At 37.7% G+C, this 24,011-nt stretch overlaps 1 protein-coding gene across 6 annotated transcripts in view; it reads right to left on the reverse strand.

Moving 5' to 3' along the window:
- Positions 1-292: 292 nt before the first annotated feature.
- Positions 293-24,011, reverse strand: part of LOC140914974 (disintegrin and metalloproteinase domain-containing protein 9-like) — a 43,749-nt gene continuing 20,030 nt past the window's right edge. For 3 of the 6 annotated variants that reach the window (XM_073354144.1, XM_073354145.1, XM_073354149.1), the window contains 17 exons: positions 23,466-23,531; positions 23,314-23,385; positions 21,549-21,721; positions 21,028-21,112; positions 20,119-20,240; positions 16,074-16,245; positions 15,355-15,444; positions 14,545-14,740; positions 14,283-14,388; positions 12,368-12,542; positions 10,913-10,993; positions 9,534-9,639; positions 8,282-8,414; positions 6,483-6,549; positions 4,619-4,671; positions 2,408-2,559; positions 293-932 (listed from right to left, as the gene is read on the reverse strand). In XM_073354144.1, the coding sequence (XP_073210245.1) occupies positions 2,478-2,559; positions 4,619-4,671; positions 6,483-6,549; positions 8,282-8,414; positions 9,534-9,639; positions 10,913-10,993; positions 12,368-12,542; positions 14,283-14,388; positions 14,545-14,740; positions 15,355-15,444; positions 16,074-16,245; positions 20,119-20,240; positions 21,028-21,112; positions 21,549-21,721; positions 23,314-23,385; positions 23,466-23,531 (1,779 nt within the window). In that variant the 3' untranslated portion in view covers positions 293-932; positions 2,408-2,477. Of the gene's footprint in view, positions 933-2,407; positions 2,560-4,618; positions 4,672-6,482; positions 6,550-8,281; positions 8,415-9,304; positions 9,442-9,533; positions 9,640-10,912; positions 10,994-11,121; positions 12,041-12,367; positions 12,543-14,282; positions 14,389-14,544; positions 14,741-15,354; positions 15,445-16,073; positions 16,246-20,118; positions 20,241-21,027; positions 21,113-21,548; positions 21,722-23,313; positions 23,386-23,465; positions 23,532-24,011 lie in introns of those variants that run through there. The other 3 variants (XM_073354146.1, XM_073354147.1, XM_073354148.1) reach the window with 3 other exon arrangements.

Genomic DNA, 24,011 nt, shown 5'->3' on the forward strand with positions numbered 1-24,011 from the left:
ATACTCAAGCACTTAAAATAAGATGCTATAGAGAAAAATTCTTCTGTCAGTACCACAGAGTATCTTGAACAATACATTTGTAGTCTTTGGGTGAAGGATTTTGGTTGGAGCCCATATATAGTGATTTTATCCATGCAAAATGTGCATCCCTAGGTATTTTGACAGAAAAAACACACTTTCACAGAACTTTAATACTTTTAAAACAAAACCAAGAACAAACATTTCCTTCTGTGATTTTAAAAGTATACTTCTATTTTACTTCATACACTATTTTATTAATGTACATGGATAATAGGATACATTTTTATTTTTGTTTAATATGGAGGTTACTGAAATTCTAAGAGATACACTCTGACTCTATTGCTTGAGTCAATTCACTTAACAAGGTGGGAATAACAAAATGCTCCTTGAAACACTGGATAGTATTTCCATAATAAATTAGATGTGTGAATGCTATTACAACCAATATAGGTATAAACCATCAGTTTTTATCCAGACTTAGTTTGAAATAAATTACAATGCTAGTTTTCAGTAAACATTTTTTTCCGTATCAGAAGTACCAGTGCAAATGATTTACTGATTCCTGATGTATATACACTACTAGAGTACAAAATTGACAACTTTTATATTTCTTATATTCAAAAAATAAAGGTACTATTAAATATGCTAACATTAACAAGTTGTACTAAGATACTGCCAGCATGTCATACTATTATTATTAAAACAATAAGCAATAGGTTAACAATGGGCACACATTTAATATAACTAAAAATAATGGTTGCCTTCCACAGACTGAGAAATTACAAATGGAAGAGACTTAGGTCATCTAATCCATCTCCTTGTCAGTGCTGAGTTTTGTTTTTCTACAGTATATTTTCTGTTTCATTGTCTGGTTCAATTGTAAAATGACAATAAAGGGGTTTCCACTGTTCCTTTGGGAGACAAATCCATAAGTTAATAGATTTTAGGATGTTAGTTTATGCCCCCAAGATTCACACATGAAGCTGGCCCAACAGTCATAGATCTCACCATTCTATGTGAAAGAATGTCTTTGCTATAGTGCTCCCTTCCCTAGGGAGGCGTGAGTGAGCACAGAAAGCAGCTCAGGTAGCAGTGAGATCCATGTTGGGAGGGGAAAGGGATCAGAGAAATGTACATTGTTTCCCCATCAGCCTTATTGGAAATTCCTCTGAGAAGAACAGAACAAACTCAGTTCTTACGGAGCTTTCCTTCACCTTAGGTGTCTCACACAGACTCAGGAGGGAGGGATATGGCCCACAACTGGGAAATCTTCCTGATATTTAGCCTGAAGTGTCCTTTGGTTAATTTTATTTTATCATTCCTATCACTTTGAATCACCTTTAACATTTTCTCTTTTTCCACTGTGTTTTCACCCTGGATATATGTAATGATTCGCCATGCCCTCATTCCATTAGTTGTCCATTTTGCCAAACTCTGTGCAATTTTAGTTATTTTCTTTTAAATTAAAACTCCTTGCTGATAGTGTCACATTTAGAACTACAAGACTATAATGTGTTCATTTCAGAGCTGATGTATTCCTAGAAATCTCAGATTGTAATTACCAGTAAACATTTAATATGTAGTTAAGCAGCTAGTCTTTTTCCTGAAATGTATAGTAAATAAGGTAGTACACAAGGATATGTGTAATAAAGTAAAAATTATTGCTGAGGCTACATTCATTATTTATACCCATATTCTCTTCACCAGAATTCTTTTGTTTATTTGTAATAGTTGAGTTTAAATGTAATATTGCTAATAAGTATCACCACTGCTCCAGCCCCAGGACATTGTGTAAAAGGACTGAAGTGGCATAAAAGAGCCCTAAAAGCCTTGGTTCTGAGGCACTCAGAAGACAGCCGTAATGCTGCCTCCCAAGGATCTCTTCACAGACCCTAGCATAAAAGAGTGGTGAGGTAGGGCTCCAGCACAGTGGTCCTGCAGAGATGCTAGGCAGTGCCGCTTCCCACCAGACAGCCCAATGAAGTTGTAACTTAGGCCTCCAGAGCTGCCTGAGTTACACAAGAGCCTCAGAGAGGCTTAGGATTAGGAAGGTGAGTTAAATCCATCTTAAACTCCCCTTCTCCCTGGCTGCTAGTTTTGTGCTGTGCCTCAAAGTCTAGGTTGTGGAAGAGATGATTATTTGTACATATTATAGGTAAGAGTTGGGCTCTTATGCCTTCTGATAAAAAAGGCCTGGGTGGAGCTGGGCACCTGTAACTTCCACTGAAGTTGAATGGTAGGTGTTCATCTCCCCTCAGCATCATGCCTTTTCTGATGAAACAGTCTATTATGTTTCAAAGGTAGTTCTGACTCCTAGGACTGCAAGATTGAGACTTTCATATAACAAAGAAAAAAATAACAATTCTAAAATACGTCATTAATTTACCTTTGCCACATTTTCTTTCAGTTTACTCAAGGCATTTGTCTGAATTTGTGAGGACTCCTAAAAATGGCTTTCAGACAACAGGTCTGGGCGGGACAGGTGGTCGCTGATGAGATCTTGAAGGAGCTGCAGGAAACTGATTTTGTATTGGCTGCCTAAAGAGTGAAAAATACTTTTAGTGCATGTTTGATACCATATTTCAGGAGCTGAGAAAGATCATTAGTATCAGGAAATCTACCTATCCATGTTATTTCTCAAGTGCCTGTTACAAAGGTGTTGAATCTCCCATTTTAAAATATTTTTAATGTTAGTAATTATTTACTATTAATATTATGGTAGCACTTAACAGGCTTTGTGAGATCGCAGCCCCATTGTGCTAGACACTGCACATACACATAATAAGAGACAGTCTCTTCCCTGAAAAGCTTACCATCTAAATAGAAAAGACAAACAAAAGATAAGAGTTGTAACATAGGCACAGAGAAATACTTCAGACCTAAGGTCTTTGATTGCATCTTGGTTTCTGAAGTACTAAGTACACTTTGTCTGCTATAAGTGATAATAATCCAAAAAGCTGGAGTATCTTGAGCTTAGATATGGAACCAATTCTTTTATTAACTTCAGTGGAAGCAGGCCCCACATTGTAGTTATTAACGTTTTCTTTTCTGGAATTGTGTGTTATTTCAGGACCAACTTTCTACTGGAAATTTCAGAAAATTTGATGGTACATTTTTCTCCACAATGATGCAGCCATGTACATTCTCATTCCGAAGAGGTTGTCAATGGCAGCATTTGTGACTGATATAAGGCTGAAGATACAACAATATTTCATAATTCTCTACTGTAGAAACCAGTAAAAAGCATTTAGCACCAATGAAGATATTAATATACTGATATGTAAAGATGGAAGAGGAACTGTTTTGAGAGGTTTTTAAACAGTACTGCTTCAGCATTCCCGCCCCCTACAATATTACCTCAAATGCTTTTTAAAAACAGTTGCTCATTTTTTTTCTCAAGAACTCTGTTTATTTTTGCACTTCTTTTGAATGCTGAGGTGGCTGCATATGATTTCATCTTTCATAAGGCTAATATCAGACACCTACCACAATAATCAGTCTGCAGCCTCTAGTTTGGTTTGTAAGGCATTTAAATAAATTACAACTTGCAAGGGAATTTGTACATCCACATGCATTTAGTGTTGAGCAAACAATTCCCACAATTACAGAAAACTCTGGATGACAGTTCTTTGATGACGTATCCTCGAGGACGGCTATAACACAGTAAGGTATTAAGGAATAAGAGTCAGTAACAGAAGTGTTTTGTAGCTACCCAGACTGCGAAAGAATGCATTGATGTGATGAGTCAGTCATTTAAGACCACTCAGAGAATTAGGCTAATGGAAATACGAGTAGGATGGCCCAGGTAGCTGGGCTGGGCACATACCAGATGCACAGTGGGCAGGAATCCTTCCCACTTTCCCTCCAGGCCACAGAAAAGTTCAGCAGCCACTCCAATGGCTTGAGTAACCTCTGCAGCGTGTTCTCTTTCCCCTGTGAGGATCCTTGGGTCAGGTTATCTTTTGAACATTCCAGTCTCTATTTTGCTATGCAGAAAGTGTCATGTTCCTGTACTAGATATGGACTGACTACAGAGCTTGCTAATACATACCAGATACGTTCATCACAAGATCCTTTAATGCTCTGACAATGGTCCGAGGTTTATTTAAATAAGATATTTTACAAACAATGCCACTTAGCAGTGGAATAGTATAATACAGTTTAGTGTTCTATTACAGGAAGTTCACAGGGAGCTACACATGGCACAGTCCAGGAGATGCACATTCCCTACATGGGCCCATGTCATCAGCTCCCCACCTTGCATAACAGAAACACTGGTGCTGTTATCTATGCATCCTTGATAGCAGGCTGGATTTGCTTCTTAATGAAGAAAAATGTCTCTCTAGTATAGGGCCATCTTGATAGCATTGTGTGACTTCAGAATGACGACAAGAAAAGATTTTTGAAAACTTCTCTGCAAATATATAAACACTAAATATTGCCTATTTTACAATGTACAAAACACTGTACAAAAGCCACTAGAGAAGAGAGCTAGGAGTGTGCCGGATTTACTAGCCGCTTTACGCCCTTTGTTTGTGATGATAATGCAATGAACACATTTTTAAAAAATACAGTAAAAAAATTTAAAATTACAAACCTTGGAGCAGGAAAATGCGATATTGTAAAAATTCCAGAATTGGTTGTTGCAGGCTGGAAAAGAGAGCAACAAGTATGAAATAAAAAGAAGTTACAAAAAACCCATTAACACTAGACATATCTTTGAAAAAACACATGTGGCTAATTATTAATTATTAATAAATAAAATTATAAATATACTATTGTAAATCTTTAACTGAGAACACTATATACATTTGTCAAAAATAGCAGAATACTTAATACCATTTTTTGACAAAATACTTCAAAAATTATGACAAATCCTTTTCAGTTTTAAGAGTTTAGCATTTAATAATACTTTGAATTTCTATAGAAGTATCTAAGGATCTCAAAGCACTTTGCAAATAATTTATCAAACCTCTCAAATTTCCTGTGAGGTAGGAAAGCATTATCATCGCTATTATACAGATGAGAAAACTGAGGCCCAGGGTCTCACACAAAGATTGTGGCACTGCTGGGAATAGGAGCCAGATCTACTGTGCTTCAGCTCCAGAACTTTCTTTCTCCTCTACAAACTATTACTTTATGACTGAGTGTGTAGCAATTGCCATTAGAAAGTGGCAGTCTGCCATTTTCATGCTGATCTACAGGGAAAATACGTATGTATGTCGGGGTCAGATTATCTGCTCATCCCCAAGGCACTTTGAAAAAATTATCAGAAGGGGCAGCAGAAGGATGTCTGGGAAATGAAAAGCATGGAATTGAAGAGATTAAAAGCCTTTGTGTGAGAAGTATGAGGAGTAGGGGCCTGTGGCGTGACCACAGGATTGGGAGCCAGGAAATCTGGGTTCTATTCTGACATCTACCCCAGATTTCCTGAGTGATGCTGGGCAACTTACTTAACCTTCTCCATGGCTCAGTTTCTCTATTTGTAAAATGGGATTACACTCACTTAAATACTGCACTGGAGTGTTATGAGAAGTAAAAAGTTAATATTTGCAAAGCTCTATAAACAATTTACTATTAAATAACAAGAGAACTGAACACAGAAAAAGGAAAGAGAAATTAGAATGAGAGAAAAGACAAAAAACAGGAATAAAGAAAAGAATAGAGAGGGATTTGGGGAAAACACTGAAGACAGCAGACACAAAACTTAAAGGCATTCGGGGCAAGTTCTCAACATCATGACTATAAAACAACACAAACATTTCAAAATGACACCAGCTTTTTTTTTTTTTTTTTTTTTTTTTAATGGATAGTGTGCCAGGGAGATGGGAAAGAGAAAACAAAACTGTGTGTTCCAAACATACTTTCCTATTAATTTAGTTTATTTTTAAAGAGGTTTCTTTAGCAAGGTCACACTTCTAGTATTTTGCTTTATTCCCTAATTTTAAAATCCATGAAAGTTTCAGTGCTTTTTTTTCATTTTCTCTGCAAATTCTTCATATTTGCTTAGCATTTCTTATTTATTTTTGCCAGAAATGGACCTATGGGCTGGCTTGGCAATTGCTCTATGTGGATCACAGTTTAGGTCCAGCATTATTTGGGCTAGCAAAGAGCTCTGCAGACTGATGTTCAGTTCCTGTGAGAAGGAAGCACCTCTGGTCAGTACTAAGAGCACTACTGAGTGTTGCCCAGCTTCCCTTTGCTGAATGGAGGATCATGAGGCCAGTGGGTGGTAGAATCTCTCATCCTAACCTAAACAATAATAAAATAGGCCTAAATCCTGAGTAAAATGGTGTAAATCCCTTCAAATGCCCTGTGATATTCGTATGGCTCTAATCTATTATATCACAAAGTCAGACCACACAGAAGTCCAAAAATGCACCATGATTTCTAAAGTACTGTAACTTAGTCATCAGTGAAATTTATTCAACAGGAGAGAGTACGATCATACATTGTCTTACCTGATTATTTATAGCGTTATTCTGGTTAGGTTCATTATTTTGCTTTGGTTGCTGTGTATTGTTATCCCTAGAATAAAATTCACATAATCAGAAAAATTAATATAAATCTAGATTAATTACATTTAAGGAACAGTATGGCCCAGTAGCTAGGGCACTGATCCGGGGTTTGGAGATCAGGGTTCTTTGTCTGGTTCTGTCACTGTATGACCTTGGACAAGTCATTTACTTCTCTGTGTCTCTATTTCCCTTACCACCCTTTATCTGAATTGTCTATTTTGTCTGTAAGATCTTCAGGGCAGGGACTATCTCCTACTGTATGTTTATATAAAGCTTAGTACCACGGGTGCCTCCAGGTGCTACTTAATACAAATATGACAATAAATGAATACAATATATATTAGAAAACAATACTTGAGAAGTGAGTAGAGGAGAGGAACTGAACAGTTTAATGAAAACAAAAAGGTTCCTAAATAGCCACAAACTTTGCTGCCTGAGAAAAACACAAACGCACCGGGAGGCCAAAAGTGTAGAACTACATGAACATAATTTAGGGCAACTTCTGGCCCAGTGTTTCTTTTCTTTTTAATCTTTATTTGGAGATACAGAATTTACAAGTGTGGATTTCATATATATATGTATTTCACAGTTTTAGGGTTTTCTGCATAATTTGTTTCTCACAGAAAAGGATTAATTAAAAAAAAAGGAAGTTCCAATACTGCACCTGATAATGCGTCTGCCTGCACACTGATTTAAATGGTGCCTTGCACATGCACAGTCCACTCACACACTATCAATTACAGGATCAGAGCCTAAATTTCTAGCTTTTTCCATTGTACAGATCATCTTCCGAAACTAACATTGGCTTTCTGAACCACTGCACTGTAACCCAGCCTTACAGAAAACTGCCTCCAGCCAAACAGCAGTTTCAGAGGATGTAAATATGGCAAATCTGAAGCAATGCCTATGATCTAATCAATAACACAATGGAATACAGTATTAACTTTTAAGTTCCCCTAAAGACCAGAGGATGAAATGTCACCTTATTTACAATACCACTGAATCCACTCCCCCTTTTTCAAACTTTAACAGACCCTCAAATTAGACCTTCAAATGTTGATATGATCTCCCTTTACTTCTTCACTGCAACTAATTTAGTGCATCCTACCACCAGTCCTATACTTACTTTTTTCAAAATGTAGTAATTTTTCCAACCTATTCCAGAAAAGAAATGGACTGTATCTGTACTTTTTATCTGTCAAAACCCAGAATTAGTTTATTAATATTCTAAAGAAGTAAGAAGCAATGGGGGATAGAGTTTCCCCAGCTGGAAGATTTTATAACACAGACAGCTATAGTGAGGTACATTTGTGACTAGCTGCACTTAAAGAAAGACATGATACCATCCTTACATGACAAAACATAGAAGCTACAGATCTCTCTTTCTAATTTAATTTACAGAGATGACGTTTCATTACCCTGTGAATCTTGCATCATCCAATCATGAGCATCAAATCTAGAGAAAATCAATAAATACTTAGGCAGATTCTCCCTTTAGGCTGTGGTTAGACTGGGTATTTTGACAACTATTTCTTACTGTTGATAAAACCAGGACAATTCTACTGGTGGTAGAAGTGGTGGGAGCCCTAGTACAGACAAAGTCATCACAGGGGTCTGGCTTTATAATACTTGGTGACATTAAGACCTGCTCTGAGTAGCATTAGAACATGATATATCAAGTGATGAAATACTCTATTGTGACAAGAATGACATTGGTTGTGATGAAAATAAATTTTTGACACCTGTATCGTCTTCTACTTTTCCGGCAAAACCTTCTCTTTATTGCATCTCTCTTGATAAATGCTATTACGACTGCAATCAACACTGGAAGCACAAGCAGGAAAAATACAAGCAAGCCATCTCTAAGTGATGTATCTAGAAAAAAGCAATGCAAACAGCATGAGCTAATCATTTTGTTTAACTTCATTATGCAAACATTTTGCTGCTATATGAACCTTCTTGTTGAGAATGCTAAAACCTTTAAGTAATCAGAGATAAAATTCTGACCAGCATACACATACAAGTAGCTCCAATTAAGTCAATGTAACTAATAGTATAAATCAGACAAGCAGGATCTGGCCCCAGGATCTGCTTGCTTTTTTTTTTTTTTTTTTTAAGAGATGAAAGTAATGTGCTAACTTTTCTATCTTTTCCCACAATGTTTATTTTTTCAAGATCCCTGAAACGGAAAAACACAATTTCACCTTTAAAAAAAATTATTTGCCTGCACATCCCAATTTTCAGTATTTCTGTGATTTGACATATTTTCTTCAGCACACTGACAAATCAAAAGTAGGTTGTTTTTCTTTTCAAAATAAGAATTCAGTAACAGATAAAAGGTTTTTTATAAAGTTATGGATCAATTAGATTTTTATACAAAAAATAAAAAAGTGTGTAACATGCTCTATGGTATATATAAAAAGCAAGCAGGATTTGGCCCATTCTGCTTATCAGGATTTCCTAAATTTACTTAGATGGGTGGATCAAATCCTGAACACTTTATTCACATGCATGATCCTACCAATTCTTTAAGTGACTAAGGAGCACAGGGTTTAGCCCACAGCTGTAATCAACTTGAACTTTTGTGATGTAAACAGACTTGTATCTGTTTTTGTAATAATATATTTATTTTTGTGTTTTTATAAAAATAATGATTTCTAAACAATTAGAATATTTTTTAAGAAAAAAATATCAGATTTGTTTTGTAGTACAACCTTACACAATATAAATGTTGGGGCCAGATTGTGAGCAGGACTAAATCCCACCTTATCTCTCTAATATCCTGGCACTGGCACAGCTATAAGTACACTGCAGATAACTCCCTTTAAGTCAGTGGTGTTAAGCCAGCAGAGGATTTTGTCCATCCTCTGGGGTCCTGGTCCATGGGTGGGGCTCCTATGTGCTACCATAATATAAATAAAAAGGAGACGAAAGTAAGTAGTAGTTTATTTTATCAGACATTACAGTCAAACTGAAAGAGCTTCAGTATCCTACCTATATGAGTTGGACCACTGTCAATACTGCCACCATAACCTGATTTATCACAGAAAGGAGGAGCCCATCCAGGATTGCAGTGACAATTCCCATTGTTGTTACACACCTGTGACCACACAAGATACCACAATTAAATAAATGTTTCGTAGCACTGAAATGTCATTTTTGCATTTGTATTATTTAATTCTCCATATTCCATTTGAGAGATGGGAAAAAAGAAGGGTTCCATTCAGGATTGTTAACCAAGAGCCTGACCCAAAGTGCACTGCAGTCAATAAAAGGACTCTCATTGACTTCAACTGGTTTTGGAACAGGGCCCAAATTCCATGCTTGAAGGGGCATTAGGTTCCAAGTCAAAATGAATTTCTTTACAATTGTCACTCATAACACCATAGATTATTTAGATGAAAGACTTATAAAATTGAATAACATCTTGTGTCTATGGTAGCTGTACTCTTTTCTAAAGACTCCTTTTTTATCAGCCATATGAAGTGTTTTATTTGGAAGCCACCTCAGGCTACAGCCTTCAGACCTTTCTGAGCTAGTGGTATGTAAGTAGTACTAGCATGTACCTAGAAAAGTTTGGAACATTACAACATTTATGGTCAACCCCAGAGTGAGGGTTGGTTGTAGTATAAGAAGCTGAACCTCCTCAGGGTTACTCCCCTGAGAGTACAATGACTCTCACAGATAATCCAATTGAAGTTAATGAGACTCCATGTGGTTGCAAAGGGCTGTGCTAATGGATCCCTTTGTAGAATTGCAGCCTAAACGTGTACATTCATTTAGAACAAATCAGAACTGCCAAATGAACAAATCATATTTAGAGTTGTACATGAAGAACTGTGTGTGAAAACAGAGGGTGGTGGATAGCTGAAGGAGGGATCTTGGCACAACCATTTTTTCTCCTCCATTGGCATTCCCATACATTGTGAATGATATTGCTGGCTCCTGTGACAGCAAAGCCTCTACAGCAATTAGCCCCTTTTCTCATTTGTCTTGCATAGAACATTGTTTCAAAGGAGAGCTTCTGGGTTTTACTATATCTGGATCCTGTTCTGATTTTTCACACAGGAATATTACATAATTCATTATATTTTCTCTGCAGAGAATTACATTGCTTTCAAAATTGGACAGCTCATCTAGTAATGTAATTGGATCTACTTTGCCTATTTCATATTAAATGTACTATCCACATTAGTGATGAATGTTTTACAGTGCATTGGTAACAGGAACTATAGATACAAATAATGAATTTGACTTTTAGTACAGATTAGAAAAAACTAAGCATATGTTTCATTATTTATTTTATTTATTTAGATCTATTGCACCTATCAATAATCTCTAGAAGCCTAATGTAACAAAAACAATATACTTACAGCACGATTATTACACTTCTGCATTACATCGCAGTTGTAACCAAGCTCACTTGCATTAACACATTTAAAGTCTACACAGGCCTGAAAAATATTAAATATCTATTTTAAAAGAGCACTTCAACTACTCTAATATTTTTATACACATAAAATAATATACATAAAAACAGTAATACTGCAATATGTAAGTGGTGAGAAACAAGGCTGTCTAAAAACACTTGATTCTTTAGAACTCTGGTTTAATTTATCACACATTTTCATGCACTAGGACATACTTTGATGGAAATGAAATCAGAATATGAATCACTATTTATTTTAAAGCTTTGTTAAACCAAACAGCAGGCTTTATGGTACAGAGCTAATAAATACTACTTCTCTGTGTGTATGTATATATAAATGAACATTAAGTATGATTTATTATACCAATATATAGACACACACATGCACACACATACATATAAAACACAAAAAATCTACGAAGAACATTACTTCAACTGCAAAGTTAAGCACTCAAAAATTAGGAAATGCCAGATTTACAGTTGCTCACATAGCCCTATTTCTGCTCCTTGTGTCCCTCCAGTGCACTGACTCAGGCCACAGTGCTGTGAAAAAATAGTATATGATCACATCATTAAAGCTTGTATCATAATGCATATATGCACAAGGGGACTGAATTAACGTCGTGTGGAGAACCATAGATCTGGAGTCTCCTAACTTTTGAGTGTTTGACTTGGCAATCTTACCAATGTTCTTTTAATGCAGATTTTGTATATAATTTTGTATGTAATTTTCATTTTTTTTAGAACAAGATCAAATAAATTCTACATTGTTCAACGGTAACAAACTCCCATCAGCACAGTGAATCTTGAATGTTCAGCATTGCAGCAGAGTGCTACAACTTGTTCCAACAGCATATGCTGGCCATAGCAGACAGCTGTTTGACTGGGGAGGACATGGGTTGCTGTGTCTAGGGGTGATGGGGAAGTGAGCTGGCTCTCTAATAGGAAGTGGAAAAAGCTGCTCCAACTGTAACCCTGTGTTCCCAATGCAATGTATGCTGCTGGTGCTGCTGCTTCGGTGGTGGCCTGAGCCCTGCCTCTTTATTGATTTTGTCATGCTGCCAAAATTTTCCTGCGGAGTGCAAGGGAGAGAAGGAAAACAGCAATTTTTAACAATTCATATGTCAGTTAAATCTGAATGGAATTTCATGGGACAAATAAAAGGCAATTCCTGTAAGTCTGAGGGGATTCTCCCTGCTGAACACCAAAGGTTATAGTACACACAGACACTCTTTATGAGACAAGTATTTTGAGAGTCATGAGCCAATGTGGTTATGAGGAAAATTAAAATGTGGCTTAATGCTTTTGAAAGCTAAGGGTCTTATAGTAAGATGTATTAAAAAGAGAACTTTTCAGTAAGTGTCATGCATTCTGCAATAACTGCTGTGATCTACCTTACCTTTCCTTTTCCACAAGCAGTTCCCTTTTGAACTTGAGCAGGATCAGGGATATCTGACCCTAGGTCAAAGTCAGAAGTCACACATGAAACACCATCTTGATTGCTGACAACACTAGAAGCAGGAAGATTTTCAAGACTGACAGATGTACACTGAAGTTTGCCACATAGACTATGTCTGTAATAAATGAATAAAATACAAATAGAAGGTAACAGGGAGAAAACAGACTCAATACAAAAATATTATTTATTAATAAATTCACACAATTTACACTATGAGCCAATAATTTTCTCTTGCTGGAAATCTCATATTCTAAGGAAGTTTTCCCTTCTCTTTTTTTGTGTATGTGTGTGTGTGTGTGTGTGTGTGTATCATATTTTATATATATTGAAGACTGCCTATTCTGAGCCTTTGGCACAATGTAATTTTGTGTGCGTGTGTGTATACAAGGTATTTCCACATTTGAGGGAAAAGAGGAAACATTTCTCTTGCAGGTTATTTAAAAAGAAATGGCATCTGACAGAAGCTGCTCAAAAGCCTGGGATACGAGAAGTAATCCCTATGGAGATGCATTAGTGGAGAGAGTCCTGTTGATAAAGAGGATTAATGGTGCCTGATAAATGTATTTTAGCATATGGCTCTGCAATTTATCAGATGGATATCACCATAATATATGTGTTTGACTATGGGTATATAAACACACATGCCCCTGCTATACGCAAGGCCGGTAGCACGGCCTATTAAGGTTGTCCGACACTTCTCATCATAAGAACCTGTTTTCAGGTGCTTATAACTTTGCCAGACTTTAACCATTTGGGCTGAAATTTTGCATGCTGGGTGTTGCCTCAGGTTGACATTTTTGGAAAAATTCTTACAAAAGGATTAAGCTATTGCCAAGAATGAGGCTAGGGGAAAATATATTGTTTTGTCCGCGTTAAAAAATTTCTGCAAGCTTTTATTTGAACAGTTTTAGCAGCTCCATGCTTTGTAGCAGGAACTTGAAATTTGGCAGGGGAGTGGCCTTTCTGACAGGGTTGTGCCTTTTGCCTTCCCTGTGAAAATCTGCCCAAATTTGGCCAAGTTATAAGCCTTGAAAAACAAATTACAATTCCATATGCTCAGTTCTATAGTGATGAGAACCACAGAAAAGCCCTTCGGGAGATTAATATGTTTGTCTTCAGAGCAGGGTCACACCCCAGGTTATAAAATTATATAATGCAGTGTAGTGCATTACTTTGGCCCTCCTATGTGGTTTTTTATTTTTTACAAGGAAAGATCTGCTGTAGGTCATCTATTTTAAAAATACATGTGATGATGGGCCAGACTCTCTCCTGTGCCAAGATCGGCTGTTTATGGCTACCTGATTCTGTGGCCTGATCTGCCCCATCTTCCATCTAAGTTAGGGAACCATAGGCTGATCTAGGGACTATATGCCATCTGAGAATTAGTGAAGCACAGCCTGATACATCCCCTCCCTCCCACTGTGCTGTGCTGGGAGCGTGGTTGATGCAGGAACTAGGTGGGTCAGCTTTCTGCCATTGAGAGTTCCTATCCATCAAGGGACCTGTCAGCTGGCCAAGTACTGACAGATTATAGCTCCTTTCCACGGCCTAAGCAGCACAGAAGGGCTGGTTCAGAGGCGAGAATCTGGTTCAGTTCCTTCAAAAGAACATTTAAGTAAAGTTGAGTTTTATACATATTGTTTAAATTGGTTTTAAGAAATTATTTTCATCAATTTAAAACAGACTAATAAAAAATGAAGATGAATGCAGGTAAATTTGATAACTCAGGTAGGCCAAAGTACTGGAGCACGTAAGCATTATCTGTATAAATATATACTCTACATTATGGTACTGTTTATATGAATAAATGACAGGAGGAAAGATTAGATTCAATTTATACCTGCTAGTCACTTACTCAATGGGACATTTATTGTACGTTCCACTTGACATTCCACAGTTTCCAAATCTATCTCCCTTCAAGTTGGCTACTTCAAAACAAATATCGGGTGCTTTTCTTGCCCCTAAAAGAACAATATCAAATTTTTAACAACTAATATATTCAATAAAAACAAATAATCCACAATGGCTCTTTAAATCCTAAGTCCAAGACAGAGCATCTGAGTGAATTTTTCCTATTAATATGAATTCTGTTACACAGACAAACAGTTTAAAAATACCTTGTCCGTAGATAGATTCACACTGTGAATCAAGATTCTGGCAAACCCCACTATAGCAGTATTCTTTCATGTTGTTACATGGGTAGCCATTCATGATATATACATCATCTGGGCAGTATGGGTATGTCCCATTGCAGTATTCAGGTAGATCACAGAAATTCATTTTTGGTCTACATTCCACTCCTGCCACTTTAAACTATAAATGGAACAGAAAGTTACTCTGATTTATTTTGCAATAGGAGAAATTCTAACACACAGGTATACAATGATTATGTGGTAGGTTCGGAAAGAAAATATGCTTGTAAATTTGAGGAAGATGAACATAGTTCTTCATATCAGTATACAGAGCACGTATGCCACTCCTGTGAGTTTTTTGTGGCATGTTGATACAGTTGATGAGCTTGATCCTGCACAGCACTGGTTCAGAGTGTGGCATTTATAAACACCAGATAAGAAGTGATGACTAGACAGGGGATGCATGGACACTTGATCCTGCAGTAACGAGAGCACTGCTACATGACATCTAATTACTTCTGCCTAATAGCAGAAGTCAGGCCAGAGACAACACTTCATTTGTAAGCTGAAGATCACACATAAAGCCATGAATCCTCAGACCAAGATTCTTTGTTCACCCACTGTCCCTACTTTTATCTATATTTCTGAATACGGTTTTGATAATGTATGTACAGGTGTCTAAAGACACTGTGATAGACCCATTTCTAAAAATAAAAAAAAAATATTCACTACTAATTAGTACCAATTGTTTAAGTTAAGAACATAAATTAACAAAAAAGGGTTCCTCCAGCCTACCTTGCAATTTTCACAGCACAACCCTTCAGCACACTGTGATCCAGACTTAAATTTGCAGGTTACAGCATCACAGCAAGGATTAGTACACTCCTATAGCAAAGGCATGAATTAGGCACACAGTGTTTTTACTTTTCTCTATAGTCAGGGGTTTCTGAAGTACACAGTCGGACTAAGTTCTGACCAGAAGCCAAATGTACTGAGTCTCTTTCAGTGTTTGAAGTTTAAAGTTCTCTGTCCTATTGGAAGGCAACATGCAGTTTGGCTATCTATCAGAAACTAGAGAGAAATTTTCTTTTTGATTGGCTATTTGCATAGGGATAAGAGCAACAACAGGTAAAGCAACAACTGCTTTTCTAAATAGAACAGGGTCCTAGAGAAGCAGAACTCCATAGGTTTCTATTAACAGTTTGTAGCACTCAATATATTTTATTTTCCAAGTTAAGAGTACAATATAGAAATTAATTGTTTTTAGGGGGTTTTTTTTGGTGCCAGAAAAAACCTTCAACTGAACATGGGTTTTTCCTCACCACTGGTATTTGCTAGCATATATTCTAAGTAGTACCAATCACAAGCGCCGGCCTCCTCATTTCCCTGGGGGTGCTTGACCCCTGCTCCGCCTTGGGCCCTGCCCCCACTCTACCCCTTCCCCCAAGGAATGTCTTTGTACAAAACAGGTTGAGATTGAAGCCTGGGTGCCCAAATGAACTGAAGTACTGTACCTGGGGTTTGCCACAATCGCATTCTTCATTCTTATCCACCATGTTATTGCCACAGAAAGGTTCTGTGAAAATATCACTTGGTTTTGGAGCATTTTTAAGACAGTTTCCTCCACCATTCAAAATGAGTTTCTCAAAATCATTGGCACTACAAGTGCTGAAATTCTTGGATGCACTAGAAAGCATAATATTGCATTTGTTTGGCATACACATTTTTTGAGTAAAGATCTATTTATTTCAAGCCATTTAATAACAAGGTTCTATACATTGCTTGTGTAGTAGTAGATCATTGGGATCACTCATTTTTTAGATCTACATATTGCAATTAAGGAAAGATATTTCTAGGAGTTAAAAGATACTGCCAGAATTTTAGTCTTTCATATATTCATGGATTTTAAGACCAGAAGGGACTATTAGATCATGTAATCTGACCTCCTGTATAACACAGGCCATTGAATTTCACCCAGTTACCCCTGTATTTAACCCAAAGTGTTTGACTACCGCAGAGGTGGGCAAACCTTTAGGCCCGAGGTCTGGAAATGGTATGGTGGGCCATGAACGCTCATGAAATTGGGATTGGGGTGCAGGAGGGAGTGAGGGCTCTGGCTGGGGGTGCGGGCATTGAGGTGGGGCCAGAAATGAGTTCAGGGTGTGGGAGGGGGCTTTGGGGTGCAGGGGGGTTGGGGGCTCCAGCTGGGGATGCAGGCTCTGGTCTGGGGCTGGGGATGAGGGATTTGGGGTGCAAGAAGGTGCTCCGGGCTGGGATTGAGGGGTTCAGAGGGCAGGAGGGGAATCAGTGCTGGGGCAGGGGGTTGGGGCATGGTAGGGGCTCAGGGGTGCAGGCTCTGGGCGGCACTTACCCCAGGCAGCTCCCGGAGGCAATGGCATGTCCCTCCTATGGCTCCTATGCAGAGGTGTGGCCAGGCGGCTGTGTGTGACACCCCATCCGCAGGCGCCGCCCCTGCAGCTCTCATTGGCCAGAGTTCCTGGCCAAAGGGAGTAGGAGCGGGGCGGGGGCAGCGCGCGGAGCCCCCTGGCTACCCCTAAATGTAGGAGCCAGAGGGAGGACATGACACTGCTTCTGGGAGCTGCGCAGAGCGGCCCCGGACCCCACTCCTCAGCTGGAGCGTGGCAGTGGGGTAAACCCCAGACCCTACTCCCCAGCGGAAGCTCAAGGGCCGGATCAAATTGGCTGATGGGCCAGATGTGGCCCGCAGGCTGTAGTTTGTTCACCCCTGGACTACAGCATGTCTTCCAGAAAGGCATACAGTCTTAATTTGAAGCCATCAAGGATGGAGAATCCACCACTTCCCTTTGTAGTTTGTTTCAGTGGTTAATCATCCTCACTGTTAATTTTCTTTGCCTTATTTCTAACCTGAATGTTTAAGCTTTAACTTTCAACTACTGGTTCCCATTATGCCTCTCTTTGCTAGATTAAGGATTGTGATCTTCTTTTTGATAAGCTAAACAAATGAGTTCTTTAAGTCTCTCACTTTAAGACATTTTTTCCAGCTCTTGAATAATTTTTGTGGATTTTGCACAACACCCCTTATGAGAGAAGGCAACTGCGCTACAGTAAAAATTATTACTTACCTAAAAAATTTAACCAAAGTCTTGAATTTACAAAGTATAGTGACATCTACTAGCCATACTATAGTTTGAAGTCTTATTTGTTTAAACCCGATATTTTTGAGGATGGATAACTGAAATTAGACTATAAATAGGGCTGTCGATTAATCATAGTTAACTCACGAAAGTAACTCAAAATAATTAATTGTGATTAATCGCACGGTTAAACAATAGAATACCAGTTGAAATTTATTAAATATTTTTGGAGGTTTTCTACATTTTCAAATATATCCATTTCAATTACAACATAGAATACGAAGTGTACATTGCTCACTTTATATTATTTTTGATTACAAATATTTTCACTGTAAAAATGGTAAAGAAAAGAAAGTATTTTTCAATTTACCTCATACAAGTACTGTACTGCAATCCTTTGACCATGAAAGTGCAAATTACAAATGTAGATTTTTTTTTGTTACATAACTGCACTCAAAAACGAAAGAATGTAAAACTTCGGCGCCTACAAGTCCACTCAATCCTATTTCTTGTTCAGCCAATGGCTAAGAGAAACAAGTTTGTTTACATTTAAGGGACATAATGCTGCCCACTTCTTAATTACAATGTCACTTGAAAGAGAGAACAGGCATTCACATGGCACTGTTGCAGGTGGTGTCGCAAGATATTTACATGCCAGATGTGCCAAAGATTCATATGCCTCTTCATGCTTTGGCCATCATTCCAGAGGACATGCTTCCATGCTGATGACACTCGTTTAAAAAAAATGTGTTAATTACATTTGTGACTGAACTCCTTGGGAGGAGAATTTTATGTCTCATGCTCTGTTTTACCTGCATTCTGCCATATATTCCATATTATAGCAGTCTTGGATGATGACCCAGCACATCGTTCATTTTAAGAACACTTTCACTGCAAATTTGACAAAATGCAAAGAAGGTACCAATGTGAGATATCTAAAGATAGCTACAGCACTCGACCCAAGATTCAAGAATCTGAAGTGCGTTCCAAAATCTGAGAGGGATGAGGTGTGGAGCATGCTTTCAGAAGTCTTAAAAGAGCAAAACTCTGATATGGAAACTACAGAACCCAAACCACCATAAAAGAAAATCAACCTTCTGCTGGTGGCAGATGATGAATATGAACATGTGTTAGTTTGCAGTGCTTTAGATAGTTATCGAGCAGAACCCATCATCAGCATGGATGCCCGTGCTCTAGAATCATGGTTGAAGCATCAAGGGACATATGAATGTTTAGTGCATCTGGCATGTAAATATCTTGCGATGCGGGCTACAACAGTGCCATGCAAACGCCTGTTCTCATTTTCAGGTGACATTATAAACAAGAAACAGGCAGCATTATCTTCTGCGAATGTAAACAAACTTGTTTGTCTGAGCGATTGGTTGAACAAGAAGTAGGACTGATAGGACTTGTATGCTCTAAAGTTTTACATTGTTTTATTTTTGAATGCAGGGTTTTTTTGTACATAATTCTACATTTGTAAGTTCAACTTTCATGATTAAGAGATTGTACTACAGTACTTGTATTAGGTGAATTGAAAAATACTATTTATTTTGTTTTTTTACAGTGCAAATATTCGTAATAAAAAATAAATATAAAGTGAGCACTGTATACTTTGTATTCTGTGTTGTAATTGAAATCAATATATCTCAAAATGTAGAAAACATCCAAAAATATTTAAATAAATGCTATTCTATTATTGTTTAACAGTGCGATTAATTGCATGATTTAATCATGATTAATTTTTGTAACTGCGCAATTAATTGCAATTAATTTTTTAATCGCATGACAGTCCTAAATATAAATGATGTTTAGTTTAGAGGAAGTTCTTTTCCACATAAAGTCTATTATTTCCATCTTTAATTTCTAATTCTGGTGGGGGTTTCTGAGGGTTTATTGTTGGGCCACAACATTTATTCCAGGCTGAAACTCTGCATTCAAAGTTTAACTGTGGAACTATATATAAATAATGTCTACTATAACAGTGATGGGTTCCTTGATCCTACATAGAGGTTTTCTGCAGAGATACTATGATGTCACAGATTGAACCCTCATAAACATGCATTTATTTTTGCTGAGTCACTCTGATGTCAGGTCAGGTGAGTCCTATTAGCCCCAAACCTAACCCTCAGAACTGCCAACTTGATAATACAATGTAGGTAGAGATGTACATTTTATTTAAATAACTGTAAATGTAAGCCTTAGGAAAGGGAAGTTTGGACCAGATCCAGTGTGTGAATACTATGTTAGGAGCTGGGTGGAAACAGCACACTAACCTCAATCAACTAAGTCCCATTAACTTTTTAACCCTCTAGACTTAAGTTCTCCATACAAAGTCCATTTACTAAGGTTCTCTGAGTTTAATAGGAATTTTACACAGCTGAATAAATTTAATACAAATATGTAATATTAAAAATAAGGTAATAATATTTGGAGCTCTTACTTATCCGTACTGTACATAATGTAGGATGTGGAGCACCTTCCATCATCATGTTTCATACCAAGATTATGCCCCAGCTCATGTGCAACTACTGTGGCATGACGTTGCACATTGTTACCTTTAAGCTAGTAAAGAGAAGCAATTGTTGAAATGAATATGAAAATAAAACATGAAAATAAAGAAATCATGAGAAAACAAGGCAATGATCCTACCGACTGATTTATTTAAGCTATGTCTCTCTAAATGTGTGATGCTATCATAAGGAGAGAGCACTAATAGCAAATCAGTGTAATTCTTTATCTATATATCGGTTTAGGATCAGATTTTGCCATTCTTCCTCATGCTTTTACTCCAACAGTAGTTCCACTGATTTCAATGGGGTTCCTCACAGACTAAAGTACTATTAAATATAAGTACGGTAGGCAGAATTTGGCCCTTATACTGTGTCTGCTGCTGTGGTATCTAATATTATAAGGACAAACCTCCATATCCTAAGTAAGGTGATATTAGCCCTCCCATAGGATTAAGGGAAGGCACAGGCAGCTTAAAGCGAATTTTCCCCCACTCTCCCCAAAGTGCACTGAGTGGAATTCTCGTGCACCTAAGAATCTATGGACTTTATGGACTTACAGGTATGGGGATGTGCTTTTCTAGCCAACTTTGAGCTAAATAAATTTAAAAATATGGCCAAACTATAGCTTGAGACTTACCTGAATGAGGTGGACTGGTGCATGAAGGAGAGGGATGTGGCAAAAGGAATTTTATCATCATCCTCAAAAACTAATAGAACAACCCACACCAAACCAAACCTCTTAGCCTTTGATGACTTGGCGGAATAGGTCAGGGAGGTGTGTAGATTTTTTTATTGACTAGATCTGTACATTAATCATTGAGATGAAGTACTGTACTTACAGTGCTGATGGACCCTCCATGGACTTGAGAACAGACTGTACTTACAAAAGCCATTCCAACTGCCCCACTATAGGCACTTCTTCCTCTGCAACATAACGACAGAACATGTGCACTGTTTTGAGAATGGGGCTGAAAGTTCATTGCTTTCTAGTGAAAAAATATTGATGGGTCTGACCCAAATATTATGATGAGTCAAATCTTGGTCTCACTGATGTCAGTGGGAAATTTCCCACTTTCCCAAAGGATCAGGATATGGCTCTCTGATCAGTGTGCCTACACCAACTATATGACATAACTCTTGAAAAATATACATATGCTGTGTTATTGTTTTTGAGTGAAGAATCAGATTAAGAATAAAGATTTAATTACACAAATAATTTCTTGGTGGGCTACAATTAAAGACAAAGCTTTAAATTAGCAGTAGTCCAGTTTCTATTATTTATTCTCATTTGCAAACATAAACAATATTACAATTCTGATTTATAGTATGAGGCAAGTTTTTCTAATGAACCAAAACTTACATTATGAGGTGGCTAACATCATTTCTTGAACGCTTAAGAAGATTTTTTTCTCTCCAAGAAACAAATCTATTTAGTACATCTCCAGCTGAACCATCCATTACATTTATGTGATTTTTATCTGACCAGATTTCTAGCCCAATCAAAACAATCTGGATGTTCAATGCATCATACATCTGAAAATACACAATGGTGATTACTTTACATATATGTGAACCAAATTCAACTGAATTCTGAAAAAAATCACATCATTATTACCAGTTCAATATTATGTTGACTGGAACAATGGAAGTGTAGGAAAGTTTAGTTCATTTAAATAATTAGTTCACAGTACAAACTGGGCCAGATGCTCCTGTTCTTTATTCAGTCGAAACCTACACTATCATTTATGGGGGGTGGGATGTTACTGAATAAAGATTACAAGACTGAAGGTCTCCTATGTCTATTAGGATTCCTAGCCATATCCTTCAGATGCAAGAGCCCTATGAGTAAGGAATCAGAGGGCCAACACTTGGGGGAAGGGAACTGTTTCATTCATTATCTTGGCTGGTTATCTTGAGGAGAGCCTAGGAACGATTTCATCTCTCTAGTGGATTGTCAGGGACTTATGGAAATTGCTTACGGCTGTGGAATGGGAAACTCCAAAGGCAGCAAAGAGGCTAGATCTTCTGAGAGCAACTGGGGATTTTGAGGGTAAACTTTGGCCAGTAGAGGATGGACTATATGCAATGGAAAGATGCCCATTGACTTCAGTGGGAGCTGGATCAAGCCTTTAGTTAGATATTAAAACTTCTTGCCTACATTGATTATTCCTGTGTAGAACAGAGAAGCAGTATGTACCTCATGTAGCACTCCATGTACCATGTTGGAGGGGAGGATTAGCCCCCTAATGCTGATGAAATATTTGATTTTTTTTCTTACGAACACAAACAGGAATGTTCAATCTTTCAGAAATAGTGAAATATTTTGAGGTAAAGTTTAAAAAAACCCACTAGCAACAGTCTTCTGTGCTCTTATCCATGTTTTTAGCCTTGTTTTTCATCAGTTATTGCATGAGTCTAGTCACAATGATTCATACGTATTCAGAAACGCTATGTTATTTTGCTAAATTTTCAAAGGTACCTCAACTCGATGTCTGAAATTATATGTATACTTTTGCAAACACATTCTTGGGCTTATGCTTTTGTGCGTACAAAGCTTGGATGTGTAAAACTGCACATTAAAAACTCATGCAAAAATGCAGAGTACAATTTTAGAGGTAGATTTTGAAAATTTGCTGCATTATGGGTGTGATCCTCATCTCTGTTTTGTCCCCTTTATGCCAGGGGAAAGGTCCAGAGCAGCATAATGTGGCTATAAAAGCCTTATATCCAGCTGAGGAAAAATTTCCCTAAGGCTGCCGGCATACATCCTGGCACAGGAGGTTTGTGAGAGGTGGGGAGAGATCTGTCAGAGTTGCCAGAGATTCCAGGTATCCCTGCAGCCCATCGGGCGGCACTGGGAGGGCTGTCCAAGTTATGCCCCTGGAGCAGCCTAAGGTTGAGTGTGTGCAAAGGTGGCTCAAAACCACCTTATCCTCTCTCCCCTGGGCTGAGAGTTCTGTGGTGTACTTCTAACAGTCTTGTCTAGATATTAATTATATGTCTGTATATTAATTATATTTTTCAGTTAGAATACAAACACAGAATACACTAGTTGTACATTGCTATTTGTGTGAAATAAGATAAAGAAGAGACTACTGAATATCCATATGACTGAAATGACCTACCACATCAACATAATTAGTCAGCTCAATTGTTTCCTTTTGCACAGCTACAGGATCAGAATTCTTCTGCAAATACTGTAAAATTCAATATTAGGATGTCAGAGAAAAAATAAATAATTTGATGAAATGTGTTTAATACTAGAGAAACACATTACCCTGTTGTTATCCACAACCATAAATAGTTCCACGTAGTGTCTCTGTGGCAGCACAGCTCGTTTTTTCTGCAAGTTAGAAAATGCAATAAGTTAATATTTTAATTACCAATAAGTCAAGATTTGTATTACTATTTGTTACCATGTTATTGCATATATTTACAAGGCATGCTATCTTGGTTTGGCCTCAAGTTTGTTCACTTTTTGAGCTTAATTGACAGCTTAAAGATCTACAGCTCAATACTTCAGTGGCAGACAGGCTCTCAGAGGTGGGGGCCTTATGGCATCTTTATATCCACTACCCCTCCAATCCTGTTGCTTTGCCCTCTCATACAGCTTAGAACAGCTTCTGGGCTGCTTTAAGTTGCACTTGACTGCAACAGTCTCCATGTTGCCATTCCGCAATGTGAGGATTTCTGAAGCTCAGCAGTGTTCCAGCCATGCTCAGGGCCCTGAAATGGGGTAAACAAAGAGCTAGCTAGATACACAACCTGGAATGCTCCTACACCAGGGTAAACCCCAGGAAGTCACTTAAGATAGTTTTATAGC

Source organism: Lepidochelys kempii, chromosome 7, assembly GCF_965140265.1.
Source record: "Lepidochelys kempii isolate rLepKem1 chromosome 7, rLepKem1.hap2, whole genome shotgun sequence".
Taxonomy (NCBI): domain Eukaryota; kingdom Metazoa; phylum Chordata; order Testudines; family Cheloniidae; genus Lepidochelys; species Lepidochelys kempii.